The sequence below is a fragment of the Eurytemora carolleeae genome, unplaced genomic scaffold (genome assembly GCF_000591075.1).
Source record: "Eurytemora carolleeae unplaced genomic scaffold, Eaff_2.0 scaffold795, whole genome shotgun sequence".
Taxonomy (NCBI): Eukaryota; Metazoa; Arthropoda; class Copepoda; order Calanoida; family Temoridae; genus Eurytemora; species Eurytemora carolleeae.
The window spans coordinates 111537-125921 of record NW_019396722.1 but is presented as its reverse complement, the minus strand read 5'-3'; the positions used below and the strand labels follow the sequence as shown (position 1 = coordinate 125921).

At 34.3% G+C, this 14385-nt stretch overlaps 2 protein-coding genes across 6 annotated transcripts in view; both read right to left on the bottom strand.

Moving 5' to 3' along the window:
* LOC111707805 (leukotriene A-4 hydrolase) overlaps window positions 1-14385 on the bottom strand; it is a 40471-nt gene that overhangs the window by 20001 nt on the left and 6085 nt on the right. The gene's annotated exons all lie outside the window — the stretch shown is intronic.
* LOC111707804 (heat shock protein 75 kDa, mitochondrial) overlaps window positions 635-14385 on the bottom strand; it is a 19836-nt gene continuing 6085 nt past the window's right edge. Inside the window, exons 5-21 of the mRNA XM_023480962.1 lie at window positions 14179-14265; window positions 13640-13726; window positions 12323-12398; window positions 11704-11938; window positions 10272-10365; window positions 8825-9868; window positions 7876-8011; window positions 7575-7677; window positions 7085-7135; window positions 6486-6566; window positions 5935-6054; window positions 5291-5437; window positions 4425-4539; window positions 4062-4146; window positions 3536-3640; window positions 3040-3204; window positions 635-1229 (exon numbers count right to left, since the gene is read on the bottom strand). Coding sequence (XP_023336730.1) covers window positions 1072-1229; window positions 3040-3204; window positions 3536-3640; window positions 4062-4146; window positions 4425-4539; window positions 5291-5437; window positions 5935-6054; window positions 6486-6566; window positions 7085-7135; window positions 7575-7677; window positions 7876-8011; window positions 8825-9868; window positions 10272-10365; window positions 11704-11938; window positions 12323-12398; window positions 13640-13726; window positions 14179-14265 — 2889 coding nt within the window. The 3' untranslated portion in view covers window positions 635-1071. The remainder of the gene's footprint in view (window positions 1230-3039; window positions 3205-3535; window positions 3641-4061; window positions 4147-4424; window positions 4540-5290; window positions 5438-5934; window positions 6055-6485; window positions 6567-7084; window positions 7136-7574; window positions 7678-7875; window positions 8012-8824; window positions 9869-10271; window positions 10366-11703; window positions 11939-12322; window positions 12399-13639; window positions 13727-14178; window positions 14266-14385) is intronic.

Sequence of the window (14385 nt, the reverse complement as noted above, 5' to 3'; positions counted from 1 at the left end):
TTAAAGTTGCTGGACTAAGAAAGTAGAAACTAAGCTAATAATGTATTTAGATTGCAAATTTGCTGACCTCCTCCAGGCGCTATAAACGCAGTTCTAAATAATAATAAAAATGTGAACTTAAAATATTCATAATTGCATTACAGAATAGTATGTTTAAAAATCTGATTGAAAGGGACTGTTAACGTAATTCTTAATGACCCTCCATGCAATTATGCCAATGCCTGATTTACAACGGCACCCTTAAAAGCTTTATCTGATCAAGACTGAATTAGATATCGATGTTTGAAATATGAAAAAAGGATTATTTTCAATTGTGGTTCGATCATTTATCCTTTAAATTAGAAGTGTCCACATTGCATATCAAGATCAGGCGATCAAGATTAATAATATTCCACACATCTTGATCTCCCGATAATAAGAATTAGGCTTTATGTATTGTTTAAAAGGGGTAAGTCAGACAGAAATGACCTCTATATTTTGTGAACTGTAAAACCCCAAAAGAAGTATTATAGGTTACTTATCAAATCAAAGTATTACCTTAAATTCATAAAATCCTTTGAAGTTGGGATATATTGATGGAATATCCAGTCTACTTACATAAACTTTATAACAACAAAATCTACAGTATTTAAAAAAGTTCTCAAGAAAATTTATTAACACCAAGTTCATTTATTGAAATTAGACAAAAAAACCTCAAAAAGTTCCATGAAAAATAAATTTATTTTCAGTATATTATTAAAGTTTGGGTTCCTGATGACTGTGAGAGGTCACATGACAGATCATCCATAAGAGTTTGAATCTCCAGTTTTACGCGCCATTTTAATATCTCGAGGTTGCCACCATTTTGTTTTCTGAGATTGGCGCCATAAAAGATTTTAACAAAATGGTAGAAATATAAGAACAGCAGCATTGCAAATAATTTCTGCATGGCAGTGCATTAAAATGCGGCTTTATACACTTTAAAGTTTACAATTTACTTCATTTTACTTCATTGTACTTCATCTCTCAATAAATTTAGTTACAATTCAAACATTGCAAAAATATAAAAACTTTAAACATTCAAAATCTAATTTAATTAATTTTCTGATGAGCATTGGATTGAAGAGGAATATCCTCCACGTCTGTAGGAGAGGGTTGAACTGGTGGGTGGGTTGGATTACTCTTCTCCAGGATCATGGTGAGCAGGCTGTTGATGTTGTTCAACATGGTTCGAGGATCATCAACCAAACCTAAACATTCAACAATTTAATTTTGTTTTTCTTTAAATATCTTTATTAGAATTTATTTTTATTTTGATTCCGATACATTTCCTAATATTTGGGGGCTGAAACAAATGTTCAAAGACTTAGAGATGGGAATAGTTTTTGTGAACGAACAAAGGTTCTTTTTTTCAGACTTGTGATGAAACTTCAAAAACAAAGCTTAGGATTGTTAGTTATAATCTCTCATTAGTTAATATCCATATCCATTCCCTATTTCCATCCATCCATCCATCCATATCCATATTTTGAGACTAACAGTTGAGACGTCAACACCTCCTCTCTCTGAGAGAAAGCATGCAACAGGCTTGCAAATATATTCAGGACTAGGGCCGAAACCCTTTTTACTGTAAACAAGAATGGGTTCACACCCTTTGCTAATAGTAGATGTCAAAGCCTACTACAGACAACGAGTATGGGTTCACACCCTTTGCTAATGGTAGATGTCAAAGTCTACTACAGTCAACAAGAATGGGTTCACACCCTTTGCTAATGGTAGATGTCAAAGTCTACTACAGTCATCGAGTACGGGTTCACACCCTTTGCTAATGGTAGATGTCAAAGTCTATTACAGTCAACGAGTATGGGTTCACACCCTTTGCTAATGGTAGATGTCAAAGTTTACTACAGTCAACATGAATGGGCTCACACCCTTTGCTAATGGTGGATGTCAAAGTCTACTACAGTCAACAAGAATGGGTTCACACCCTTTGCTAATGGTAGATGTCAAAGTCTACTATAGTCAACAAGAATGGGTTCACACCCTTTGCTAATGGTGGATGTCAAAGTCTACTACAGTCAACAAGAATGGGCTCACACCCTTTGCTAATGGTGGATGTCAAAGTCTACTACAGTCAACAAGAATGGGTTCACACCCTCTGCTCATGGTGGATGTCAAAGTCTACTACAGTCAACGAATATGGGTTCACACCCTATGTTAATGGTGGATGTCAAAGTATACTCCACTCAACAAGAATGGGTTCACACCTTTTGCTAATGGTAGATTTCAAAGTCTACTACAGTCAACAAGAATGGGTTCACACCCTTTGCTAATGGTAGATTTCAAAGTCTACTACAGTCAACAAGAATGGGTTCACACCCTTTGCTAATGGTAGATATCAAAGTCTACTACTGTCAACAAGAATGGGTTCACACCCTCTGATAATGGTGGATGTCAAAGTCTACTACAGTCAACGAGAATACATTGCTTTTGTTGAATCAATATGTATTCATAAGTTCAATTAATGCATTCCTGAAAATGTTTTGATTATTTGAGTGCTGACTAATTATCTACTTGTTAATGCACAATGAATGTATTCTTAGTTGAGTTTTCAATATGTATACTTTGTTTCAACAAATACTATCAAAACAAAAATATCAAACAATATATTTTTAATTAGCTCATAATAAATTTTCTTTTGCGTTATATTTTAAGCTGAACCATCATGCAATATTATTTTGTATTTTGTGTTTGAAAATAAATACTATAACTATAACTATAAAAATTTGTATTTTGATTAAATTTGGCGGGGAATTAAAATTAAAATTAACAAGTAAAGAATGATGTTTTTAACTTACTTACACATTTTTTACATTTTTACAATTTTTTTCATCAAAAGTGGCAGATTTTATCTGGTAAATTAACTAGAAAATTATGTACAATTATTGACAAATTTAAAAAATTAGCTGGTCGGTGCACTTTGGTCAAATAAGTAATCTCAATTTTGTCTCAAGAGAACCCTTTTCTTCCCACTACATAGCTTTAAACTTGATACCATACCTGCCGAAACCATCGCGTTAGCAAAGAGCTGTTCTGTGAGTGCCACGGCTAGAATAGGGTCGGAGTTTTTTAGTTCTGCAAGTTTCTTGATGAGAGGATGAGAAGGATTGAGTTCAAATTGAGGCTGGAGAATATTAAACCTCTGCTCCTCTGAGAAGTTGGAACCTGAGCACAATCAAGGGTAACAATATAAAATTTCAAGAATTAAATAAAAGTATGTTTACAAGTATTTGCTGTCAAAAGGTTCAAAAAGAACAATAATATTTAAAAGTTTGTAACCTAAAAAATCATTTCAGTTAAAATGCTATTTAAAACTATGATAAAACTAAAATTTTGAATATACCAAGTTAGCTATTACTTTTAGTATTCTATTTAATACTTTCCCTCAAAACTCATGTATTTTCCCAAAAATAAAAAAACCTATCAGAACAAAACCGTAATTCCATAGAAATTATACAAATAAGTTTTCTGTAATCTGTATTTTGTAAAACCATTCCTTGGGTTTTTATAAAATGTCTTGCTGCCGCCATCTCTTCTACGGTAACAACACATGGATGGGATTCCAGCTTTCCGGTCGATCTCACTTTAGCCACCTTCTGCCCTACAGTCAGATACAACACAGTCATAGACAAGCAAGGGATAGAAATCAGGATAGACAGGTCGGGACAGCTGATTTTACTAAATCTGCCAATGCTACGGCAAAAATCCGCATCATTGTCGAACTTTTTTTTATCAGTATGGTCAAATGAAAATGTAAAATATAAGTTTAACAAGGGTAACATAAATTATGCAGCGATACAAAAAGTGAGGAACAATTCACTGTTTTATATTTTCAATTCGGAAATATAAACAAGTTAAAAAATGACNGTACAGTGTACAGTGTACAGTGTACAGTGTACAGTGTACAGTGTACAGTGTACAGTGTACAGTGTACAGTGTACAGTATACAGTGTACAGTGTACAGTGTACAGTGTACAGTGTAGTGTAGTGTTGTATTTAGTGTATTGTGCTCTATTGTATGCCTAGAGTAGATTTGATCCAATCACTGAGTTCACTTTGCTCCGTAATAGGTAATGAACCCTCGCTAGCCACTGCTTCATCACTATCCTAAACAAAATATCTCTTGTAGATACAGGAGTAAGCCTAAGGTTGAGGTATTAACTGACTTCAAATTAACTGTAAATATGAATAATTTGTTATTTCTATTTAGTTTCGTTAAAGGAAAGTGAGGCCACCGCACAAATCATTAATGTTTCGAGAAAAGTCCTTATATAAAACACTTAACAGTGTTAAATACGAATAATTTTATATTATTTGTAATTTTGAAAAAATCTAGGATACATATTTGCTTTTATGTCAAACCGTATTTGTCTGATGTTTCTAACCTGTCTCATTTCCTTCTCTACGCTGGTCAACTTCTTCTTGTCAAATTCCTGGAGCTGCATCAAGACAAGCTCATCATAGCTCTCATAGCAGAACAGGACTTCTAGTTCACGTTTCCTAAATATAGAAGATTAGGACTAGTTTATCATTATTCTCATAGCAAAACAGGACTTCTAGTTCACGTTTCCTAAGTATAGGACATGCATTAGGACTAGTTTATCAAAGCTCTCACAGCAAAACAGGACTTCTAGTTCACGTTTCCTAAGTATAGGACATGCATTAGGACTATAGTTCATCATAGCTCTCATAGCAGAACAGGACTTCTAGTTCACGTTTCCTAAGTATAGGACATGCATTAGGACTGTGTTCATGATAACTCTCATAGCAGAACTGGACTTCTAGTTCATGTTTTCTAAATATAGTATGGAGAACTCTCTGCTAGTTGTCTGGAGAGTACAGAGAGGTACTTACCTTAGACTCTCGTAGTATTGGTAGTATTGAGAACTTTCTGCTAATCGCCTAGAGGGTGATGAGAGCTACATTACCTTGAACTCTCGTAGTCTGTAGAACTATCTACTAGTTGTCTTAAGGGAAGTGAGAGGTACTTTACCTTAAACTCTCGTAGTATGTAGAACTCTGAACTGGTTGTCTAGAGGTTGCAAAGAGGTACGTTAACTTAAACTCTCGTAGTATGTAGAACTCTCAACTAGTTGTCTAGAAGGTGCAGAGAGGTACTTTACCTTAAACTCTCGTAGTATGTAGAACTCTCAACTAGTTGTCTAGATGGTGCAGAGGTACTTTACCTAAAACTCTCGTAGTATGTAGAACTCTCAACTGGTTGTCTAGAGGTTGCAAAGAGGTACGTTACCTTAAACTCTCGTAGTATGGAGAACTCTCTGCTAGCTGTCTAGAAGGTGCTGAAAGGTAGAATATATCCCTCTGACCGGCCTGCATCTTACCACAGTACTCAGGTAGAGATAATGTTTCCCCAGCTGGTAAAGAGGAACATTCAAATCTAAACAAATAGGTTTAGGTTTAGTAATTTCTTATATTATAAATTAACAACAATGTTAGTAAACGTTGATTCAACGCCCAACCCAAATTATTTACTGTACTTTCTGGGAGCAATCTAAACAAATGCAGTGCTTACATAACCGGTTTTAGGGTAGGACAGAAGTTTAAAGAAACGCTAGTCATTTTCTAAATATGGAAGAAATCATGATAAATATTTCTTTGCATATTAACATTCAATTTTCTTGCCTTTTAAGTTAATATTTTCAAGATTTAAGGGGACCACACAAATAAATGATGTTTTCCCCCTAGATTCTTTGTTTAGATCTCCTTCAATAGCAGTACTCAGATTGTACGCATCAGATATGGGGGTTCCTAGTCAATGTACAGTCATGTACATTGTCCACAGACCCGGCCGTGCTTAGCTGTACCAAGGAATATTCCAACCCTGGTTTACACTTCACAACTATTGTTATTATCTTAATAAAACTGCTGGTCTACCTGAGTAGTTTTCCAATCTCTTCCTTCTCGTTCTTCTCAGTGCTGGTGATGATCCCCTCCTTAAGGAAGAACCCGTAGTCCCTGTAGAACTCAAGGTAGGAGGCCGTCTCCTTCCGGGCTCTTGACAGTTCAAATGAAAAATTAATGATAAAACATAGCTTTACCAATTACAATTATGGTCTAAGGGTAAACAGATTTTCAAGTAAAATTGGAAATCAAGAAAATGTACATTCTACACTTTAAAGCTGTATTTACGTCACTGGTCAGTGGTCACTACGGTCTACAGTGAAAAACAGGTTGGAACCGTGTCACATTCGATACATCTTTGTACTTAAAATTTGTTTTGTATTTTCGACAAAAAAAATATTTTATCAACCAACTTGCAAAATAATAAAAACAAATACTCAGATACCTACAAACTAACTAAGCAACCAACCAACTGTCCAAGCAAGCAACCATCCAACTAAGCAACCATCAAGCAGGCAACCAACCGACCAACCAACCCGCTAAGTAGCCATCCAACCATCCATTCAACTGACTAACCATCTCACCTCTCTTGAAGGAATCGTAGGAATCTGTTTGTAAGGACAGTTCTAAGCTTTCTAATTAAAGAACTATCCTGCAGTAATTCCCTACAAAATAAAAAAAATAAAAAATAAAATAATAAAAAGAATGAAACTAATAACAATGTGGTTTTACTATTACCATGTAACAAGGGGACTAAAACCTCCTAGTTATCTTTTGTTTCACTAAAAGCAAAGATAATTTTCAGCTAAAATATTTTTCCCCAAGTTTTTCAACTCCTTAACTTTTTTCTGCAACATGAAATAATAGATCATTAAGAATTAGGTCCAAATGTGTAATGTTAAATACAAATCATTTCCCCCTAAGAAATTAGTAAAAACTGGGATATAAATAATTAAATAAGATAAAAATATAACAAACAGTTTTAAGACATTTTTCTCTCCCTCGAAAACAAGTATGCTATGTCAATGTCCTCCCTCCCGCCATATATATGTCAAAAACTATGACAATTAGCCTATTAGGGTGTGTGGGGAGGGGCAAGGGTGTATATTAGTTGTGGGACTCATATTTTTGCCTGAAATGAAAAATATACACCTATGGGGAGAGGGGTTTCTAATTAACTGACCTGCTAAGATTGAGTGGTATATCTTCGGAGTCGACTACACCCTTCACAAACCTGATCACATTTAATATCTATCAAATTTTTCAAAGTTTATTGATTAACAAAGTTTATGTTACTTAGCAATTTTCTTTTTGAGTGAGAGGTCGGGACCTGTAGAAAATGTAAAAGAAAACAACTACTTAATAAAGATTTCTCATCTAATGTTGCTAACAATGAGAACCAGAAAACTGTGGAATGGGAAGACAAAATTTAAGTTATAATTAACTGTAATTAATGTTGTTACAAAGCAAATAGTTTTACCCGCAGCTGGAAAATCAACTTATTGAGAGAAAAGGCTCTGTTTTCACTGCACAATTGCTCCGTCTCATGTTCACTGGACTAATTAATTCAGTTTTTATTCCTATTTCATAGTTTTCGGAAGTTTAAAAAATCCTCGTGAGCATCAACTACGGGTTTTTTATAGACAACAAATATTAAACAAGTTATAATTTACCTTAACCATTTCGGGAGCAGGTTTTCCATTTTATTTTTGATAAGAACTTTTCTACAATACAGTGCTACACCTACCTCACCCTCACGGCTAGTCTCAAACAGTCCTAGACATTCACAATTAAACAAATCAGAACGCTGCGTCTCAAACATTTATTATCAAAATACTACTACTTTTTAAATATAAATACAAATATAAATCATTTGGGTTTCAACAAATAAAGTTATTTAGAAACATGAACTTGTTAGAAAGATATTACTTAATGTACGTACATTGTACATTTAGGTACAGTGTACGTACATACCTGGCTTTGCCTCTGGTACATAAAATATAGCTCGTATATCCATAGGGGCTTCTGTTCTATAGTGAAGAGTAAACCTGGGCGTATCAAACCCATTCGAGATATATCTATAGAACTCATTGTGTAACTCAGTATCTACCTAAACGAGATATATCTATAGAACTCATTTTGTAACTCAGTATCCACCTAAACGAGATATATCTATAGAACTCATTGTGTAACTCAGTATCTACCTAAACGAGATATATCTATAGAACTCATTTTGTAACTCAGTATCCACCTAAACGAGATATATCTATAAAACTCATTGTGTAACTCAGTATCCACCTAAACGAGATATATCTATAGAAATCATTGTGTAACTCAGTATCCACCTAAAAATGTTTTATTGAAAAGTAATTCCCAACCCTACCGCTTCAAAATATATCCCCCCCACACTTAGTTAAGATTTAAAAAAAAATTTAATTGCAATGCATTGAAAAATTTAAATTTCCCAAAGATCTTCGAAATCATTCTGACCCCCCCCCCTAGATAAAGATTGCTTAACGTTATCCAATTCATCTTTATTCTTTATCTCTTGTATTTTAAAACTTTTTCTGTACATAATTGAAATATGAGTTCGAAAACTACTAAGTTTAAGAGAGAGAGAGAGATGAGTTATTCTAGGGATGAGTTTGGGAGCTTTGTATTACATGATCACTTTATTCCAGGGATGAATTTGGGAGCTGAGTATTCCATGATCACTTTACTATAGGGATGAGTTTGGGAGCTTGTATTCCATGATCACTTTATTCTGGGGATAAGTTTAGGATATTCCATGATCACTTTCTTCTTCTTCTTTTATGTTGACTCCTAGAAATCCAGGTAGGATTATAACAGGAGCTACAGTTTGGTCTTATATAGCATCTTTGGTTTAAATGATAGTGTCCAATCCATCCTTGAATGATTTTACAGTCCTGCTCTCTTTCAGTTCAGTTGGCAATCTATTCCAGGGTTCAATAACCCTGTTTGAGAAGAAGTTGCTCCTTACATCAGTCCTTGCTTGCCTCCTAACTAGGTTCAAATGATAAGCAGATTGTCTTGTTCGTCTTGAAGGTTCATTCCCAACAGTTTCAAACCATATACTGCTATCCACACGGTCAAACCCCTTGAGAATCTTAAATGTTTGGATCATATCAAATCTTCTCCGTCTGGTTTCAAGGGTTTGCAGACCTAGCTCCTTAAGTTTTTCTTGATAGTTCCTACCTTTCAGACCGGAAACCATCCCTACCATTTTTATCTGTATCTTTTCTAAGAGTTCTATATCACCTTGAGTCCAGGGTGTCCAGACAGGAATTGCAAATTCTAGATGTGGCCTAATATATTGTTTGTAGAGTCTCACAAAAATATGCCTGTCTCTATAGGTAAAAGCCCGTGTGATCTGGCCAAGAACAATTCTGGCTTTTTTTGCTGCCTCTTTACATTGTAGTCCAGGTCGCAAGTTTTTTTGGGTAATGATTCCAAGATCAGTTTCATGATCAACAACTGTGAGATCAGCCCCCCTCATGTTGTAGACATGCTCAGTGTTGTTTCTCCCTATGTGAAGAACCTTGCACTTGGCTGTGTTGAAAGCCATGCCCCAAGTGTCTGCCCGGACCACCAGTTTATCAAGTGCTTCCTGAATATGATGAGAATCTTCCTGCTGATGACTCAGTTTTGTGTCGTCGGCAAATTTACTAATTATCATACGGTTATCCGTGCAACCATCAATATCATTGATAAAAACAATGAATGAAAGTGGGCCAAGAACCGACCCCTGAGGTACACCTGATGTAACATTGCACCAGTCTGAGCTTTTACCATTTAGAACAACTCGTTGTTTTCTTCCAGTGAGCCAGTTGTGGATCCACTTGAGTACATTTCCTTTAACTCCATGGGCCTCTAACTTTTTAATTAGTCTTTGTTTCGGCACTTTATCAAAAGCTTTGGCGAAGTCCAGGTATATTATATCTAGAGGCTTGTTATTATCTCAGTAATTTTTTCAAGGAATTCTAAGAGATTTGTGGTAACAGATTTATTGCTGAGAAATCCATGCTGAGTATTTTTTATCAGGTGATTTTCCAGAAGATGATTTATTAATTGGTCCTTGATAATAGATTCAAACATTTTACAAGGTATTGAAGTTAGAGAGACCGGCCTATAATTTTCTGCTTTAGTTTTAGCACCCTTTTTAAAGATTGGGGTGACATTTGCTGTTCTCCAGTCAATAGGCACCAGTCCAGAGCTCATTGATTTTCTGTAATTAAAATGATGCAAAGGGGGATGGCAAGTGAGTCCATGTTGTCTATTAATAGTCTAGGTGTGATGCTATCAGGACCTTTGGCACTGTGAGGTTTAAGTTTTTTGATTTTATCTTTTACCATGTCCTCAGTGATAACTATATCTTCTATTGTTGAAATTGGTGGGGTAATATTGTAGTTTGGTATATGAGTTTCATCTTCTTTTGTGAAAACACTGCAGAAATACTCATTAAGTATTTTGGCAACTTGTTCATCATCACTTGTTAGGACATTGTTTAGTTTGAGTGGACCCACATTTGATCTTGTTTTTGTTTTATTTTTCAGGTATGCATAAAAGGGTCTTTTGTTCCCACTCTCAGCAATTTTTTTCTCGAACTTACGCTTGGCAGAAATAAAATAAATCAGAATGATTTTCGTCTGAATTATTTTTTTTTGTAGTTTTTTGTTTATCTTACAATGAGTTCTGAACATTTTCAGACATTCCTTAGTTTTAACAGTTAAACATTAGAAACTCCTTGGTAATATTTCTAATCTAAAAAAGGTTAAAAGTTCCGCATTCTACTGGTTAGAACTAGACTGACATGTATTTTTTGCTGTTGAATTAAAGAAGAATCTCAGGTCGGGTTTAATGAATAAAGAGAAGTGGCTGAACCAGGTCTGACCAGTTGAACTACTTTCCTAGTGCATTCTTGGCCAAACTTTAAATGAGGAAGTTCAACTATTCGTATTTAGTATAATTATATTTCTCTATTCATAAATACCGATGGATAAAAGACTTGATCCATTGTTTACATGGAATTAACAATTATCTTAGATCCAGATGAAAATTATCTGAAGTACTGTGACACGTGAAACTAAAGTTTATGTAAAATTGAAATCTGACATGTTTTACATTCTATCTTCTCTTATTGAAGGGCTCAGTAACATCTCGCCATATAACATTTCGCCATATAACAACTCGCTTAAGAAACATTTTGCCATATAACAACAACTTGCCTTTATATAATTTTTTTAATTAAATTATACCAGAAAATCCAGGAATCAAAAACCAAAAATCCGCAATTACAGTAATTTTAACAATGTCAGGAGTACTGCACGCATCTTCAACTCAGCGGGGGAAACCATCTTTGGTTGACATAAAAACCGTCTCCTACACTTAATTTAAATCTACTTTTATATGTCTCAACGTATTCTTCAATATGCTACACAATGTTTTATAATTTTATATAATTACATTTATTTACTAATAAACTACTACTTTCTACTAAATAAAATTTATCATTTTGTTTTTTGTTTTCATATAGGCGAGTCGTTGTTTTATTTCGAAATGTCATATGGCAAGTTGTTATTTGGCGAAATGCTACTTAGGCAAGTTGTTATATGGCGAAATGTTACTTAGGCGAGTTGTTATGTGGCGAAATGTTATATGGCGTGATGTTACTGAGCCTATTGAAGAGCTATTGAGAAAACTTAAACTGTCCTAATCTCAAAAATGTTAACCAAAATTTTATTTTCTCATACTTGCACGTAAAATCAAAACTAGAGATGCTACGAGGTCACAAAGTCGCAAATGTCGCGTAAATTTGACCTTCTTCTGACTAGTTGACAGTGGTGAGCAACCCTCTGTACCTGAATAGAGTAAGTTCCACTTCCATCTGATGTCCATAGAACGCCAGTACTACCCGGAGTAGAGGATTTACTATAAACTTCAATCTTGGTTGCAACCATGAAAGCTGAGTAGAATCCGACACCAAACTGTCCAATTATATCCTTAGCAGCCACCTTCCCTGCAATCCAAGGATTATAAACATTAAACTATTTTCATTTTTTTCCGATTTAATTAACTTGCTTTTTGCAAAGTTATCACGTTAAAAGAAATTCGATTAAAAATACAATTAAAATGTTTTTTTTTTCTTTTCGATACTGATAATACTAATGATTGATCTGTATCTAATAGCAGACCTAGGGATTAATTTAATTTATTTTCAGTATCCCGTCAGAGATAAGGAGAAATCAAGCATTTATCCTTAAATCCAAAAATGTCCACATTGAATATTGAGATCAAGCGCTCCAAGGTTAACAACAGTTCTTAGCTCAGTAGAGTGGGTTGACTTTTATAGGAAAAAATACAGGCAAAGCTGGGTTCCCGAGCTAGTGATTAATATCCTTTCCTGAATCACTGACAGTCTTCATAAACGCTTTAGATCCGCTTCTAGCAATAGTCCCCAGGTTAGAGATTAATTCTTCCTAAAATAATAATGAAATATTTTAAATAATTCAATTTTTTTTAATAATTCAGAGTAACGGAAATCGTTTTTTATGTTTCATTATAGATTTAATGAATTAAAAAAGAAATTTTTGACAGAGGAGTCGTATGCAATCTAATTTCATTATTGATATCACTGAATTTCATTATAACTTTTAAGCATAGCGTCGTTTCTTTTCAACATCTAATTTGTAAATCTATCTAGACGAATAACAAAAACGACGCATTAGACGCTTTTAAGCTTCCACATTTTCCCTAAAGATTTTGATCATTATTTGAAAGATAAGAACGAGATAGTTTTGCTTCCCAAGAAATAAAGATATTCAGAATATTTCCTTTTAAAACACATAATTGAGTCAAAGAGTGCCTTCTTCAACCTTCATAATGAGAACTGTATTCTATAAAAATTAATTACCTCTGTCATTCCTATTCCATTATCCTGGATGACCAAGATCTTGTATGCTTTATCATAATTACCTTTGTCATTCCTATTCCATTATCCTGGATGACCAAGGTCTTGTATGCTTTATCTTAATTACCTTTGTCATTCCTATTCCATTATCCTGGATGACTAAGGTCTTGTATGCTTCATCTTAATTACCTCTGTCATTCCTATTCCATTATCCTGGATGACTAAGATCTTGTATGCGTTATTTAATTACCTTTGTCATTCCTATTCCATTATCCTGGATGACCAAAGGTCTTGTATGCTTTATCTTAATTACCTTTGTCATTCCTATTCCATTATCCTGGATGACTAAGGTCTAGTATGCTTCATCTTAATTACCTCTGTCATTCCTATTCCATTATCCTGGATGACCGAAGGTCTTGTATGCTTTATTTTAATTACCTTTGTCATTCCTATTCCAATATCCTGGATGACCAGGGTCTTGTATGCTTCATCTAAATTTCCTTTGTCATTCCTATTCCATTATACTGTATGACCAAGGTCTTGTATGCTTTATCTTAATTACCTTTGTCATTCCTATTCCATTATCCTGGATGACCAGGGTCTTGTATGCTTCATCTAAATTTCCTTTGTCATTCCTATTCCATTATACTGTATGACCAAGGTCTTGTATGCTTTATCTTAATTACCTTTGTAATTCCTATTCCATTATACTGTATGACCAAGGTCTTGTATGCTTTATCTTAATTACCTTTGTCATTCCTATTCCATTATACTGTATGACCAAGGTCTTGTATGCTTTATCTTAATTACCTTTGTCATTCCTATTCCATTATCCTGGATGACCAAGGTCTTGTATGCTTTATCTGTTGTTATATTTATCATTGTTGCGCGGTCAGCCTAATGCACAGGGGAATACTCAATCAATTAATCAATCCCCATTAAAAATCAATTAATTAATCTGTAATTAAATAATCACTTAAATCAAAATCAAAATCAAAATCAAAATCAAAATCAAAATCAAAATCAAAATCAAAATCAAAATCAAAATCAAAATCAAAATCAAAATCAAAATCAAAACCAAACCAAACCAAACCAAACCCAATCAAATCATATTTCAAGTCACCAACCTACCAGTCTATACCAAGCAACCTACCACCCAAGTCCAACATTCCACCAAAAAAACAATTATTGGTGTTTCCACTGCTGAAGACGTTAAAAAAAGATAAAATAACTATTGAATTACTAAATAAATAAATTTGACCCAGAGAAATTACTGAACAGATTAGACACACTTTAGCCCGGTTGTATGACCCTTTGACCGTAAGACTATTTAATGAGTATCCCCTTCCCTGCTCTAAGGTCTCCCCGGTCATATTAAGATATCTAAACTTCTCAATAGCATCGGAAGCATTGGAAATCAATTCTCGAATAAAAACCTGAAAAATTTAAACTTTAATTGTCAATTACTATTTTCTGATCAAAATCGCGCCAAAATTCCATATAATATATGTATCACGAATATGTATTTTCTACAACTAGTTTTTTTACGACACAGG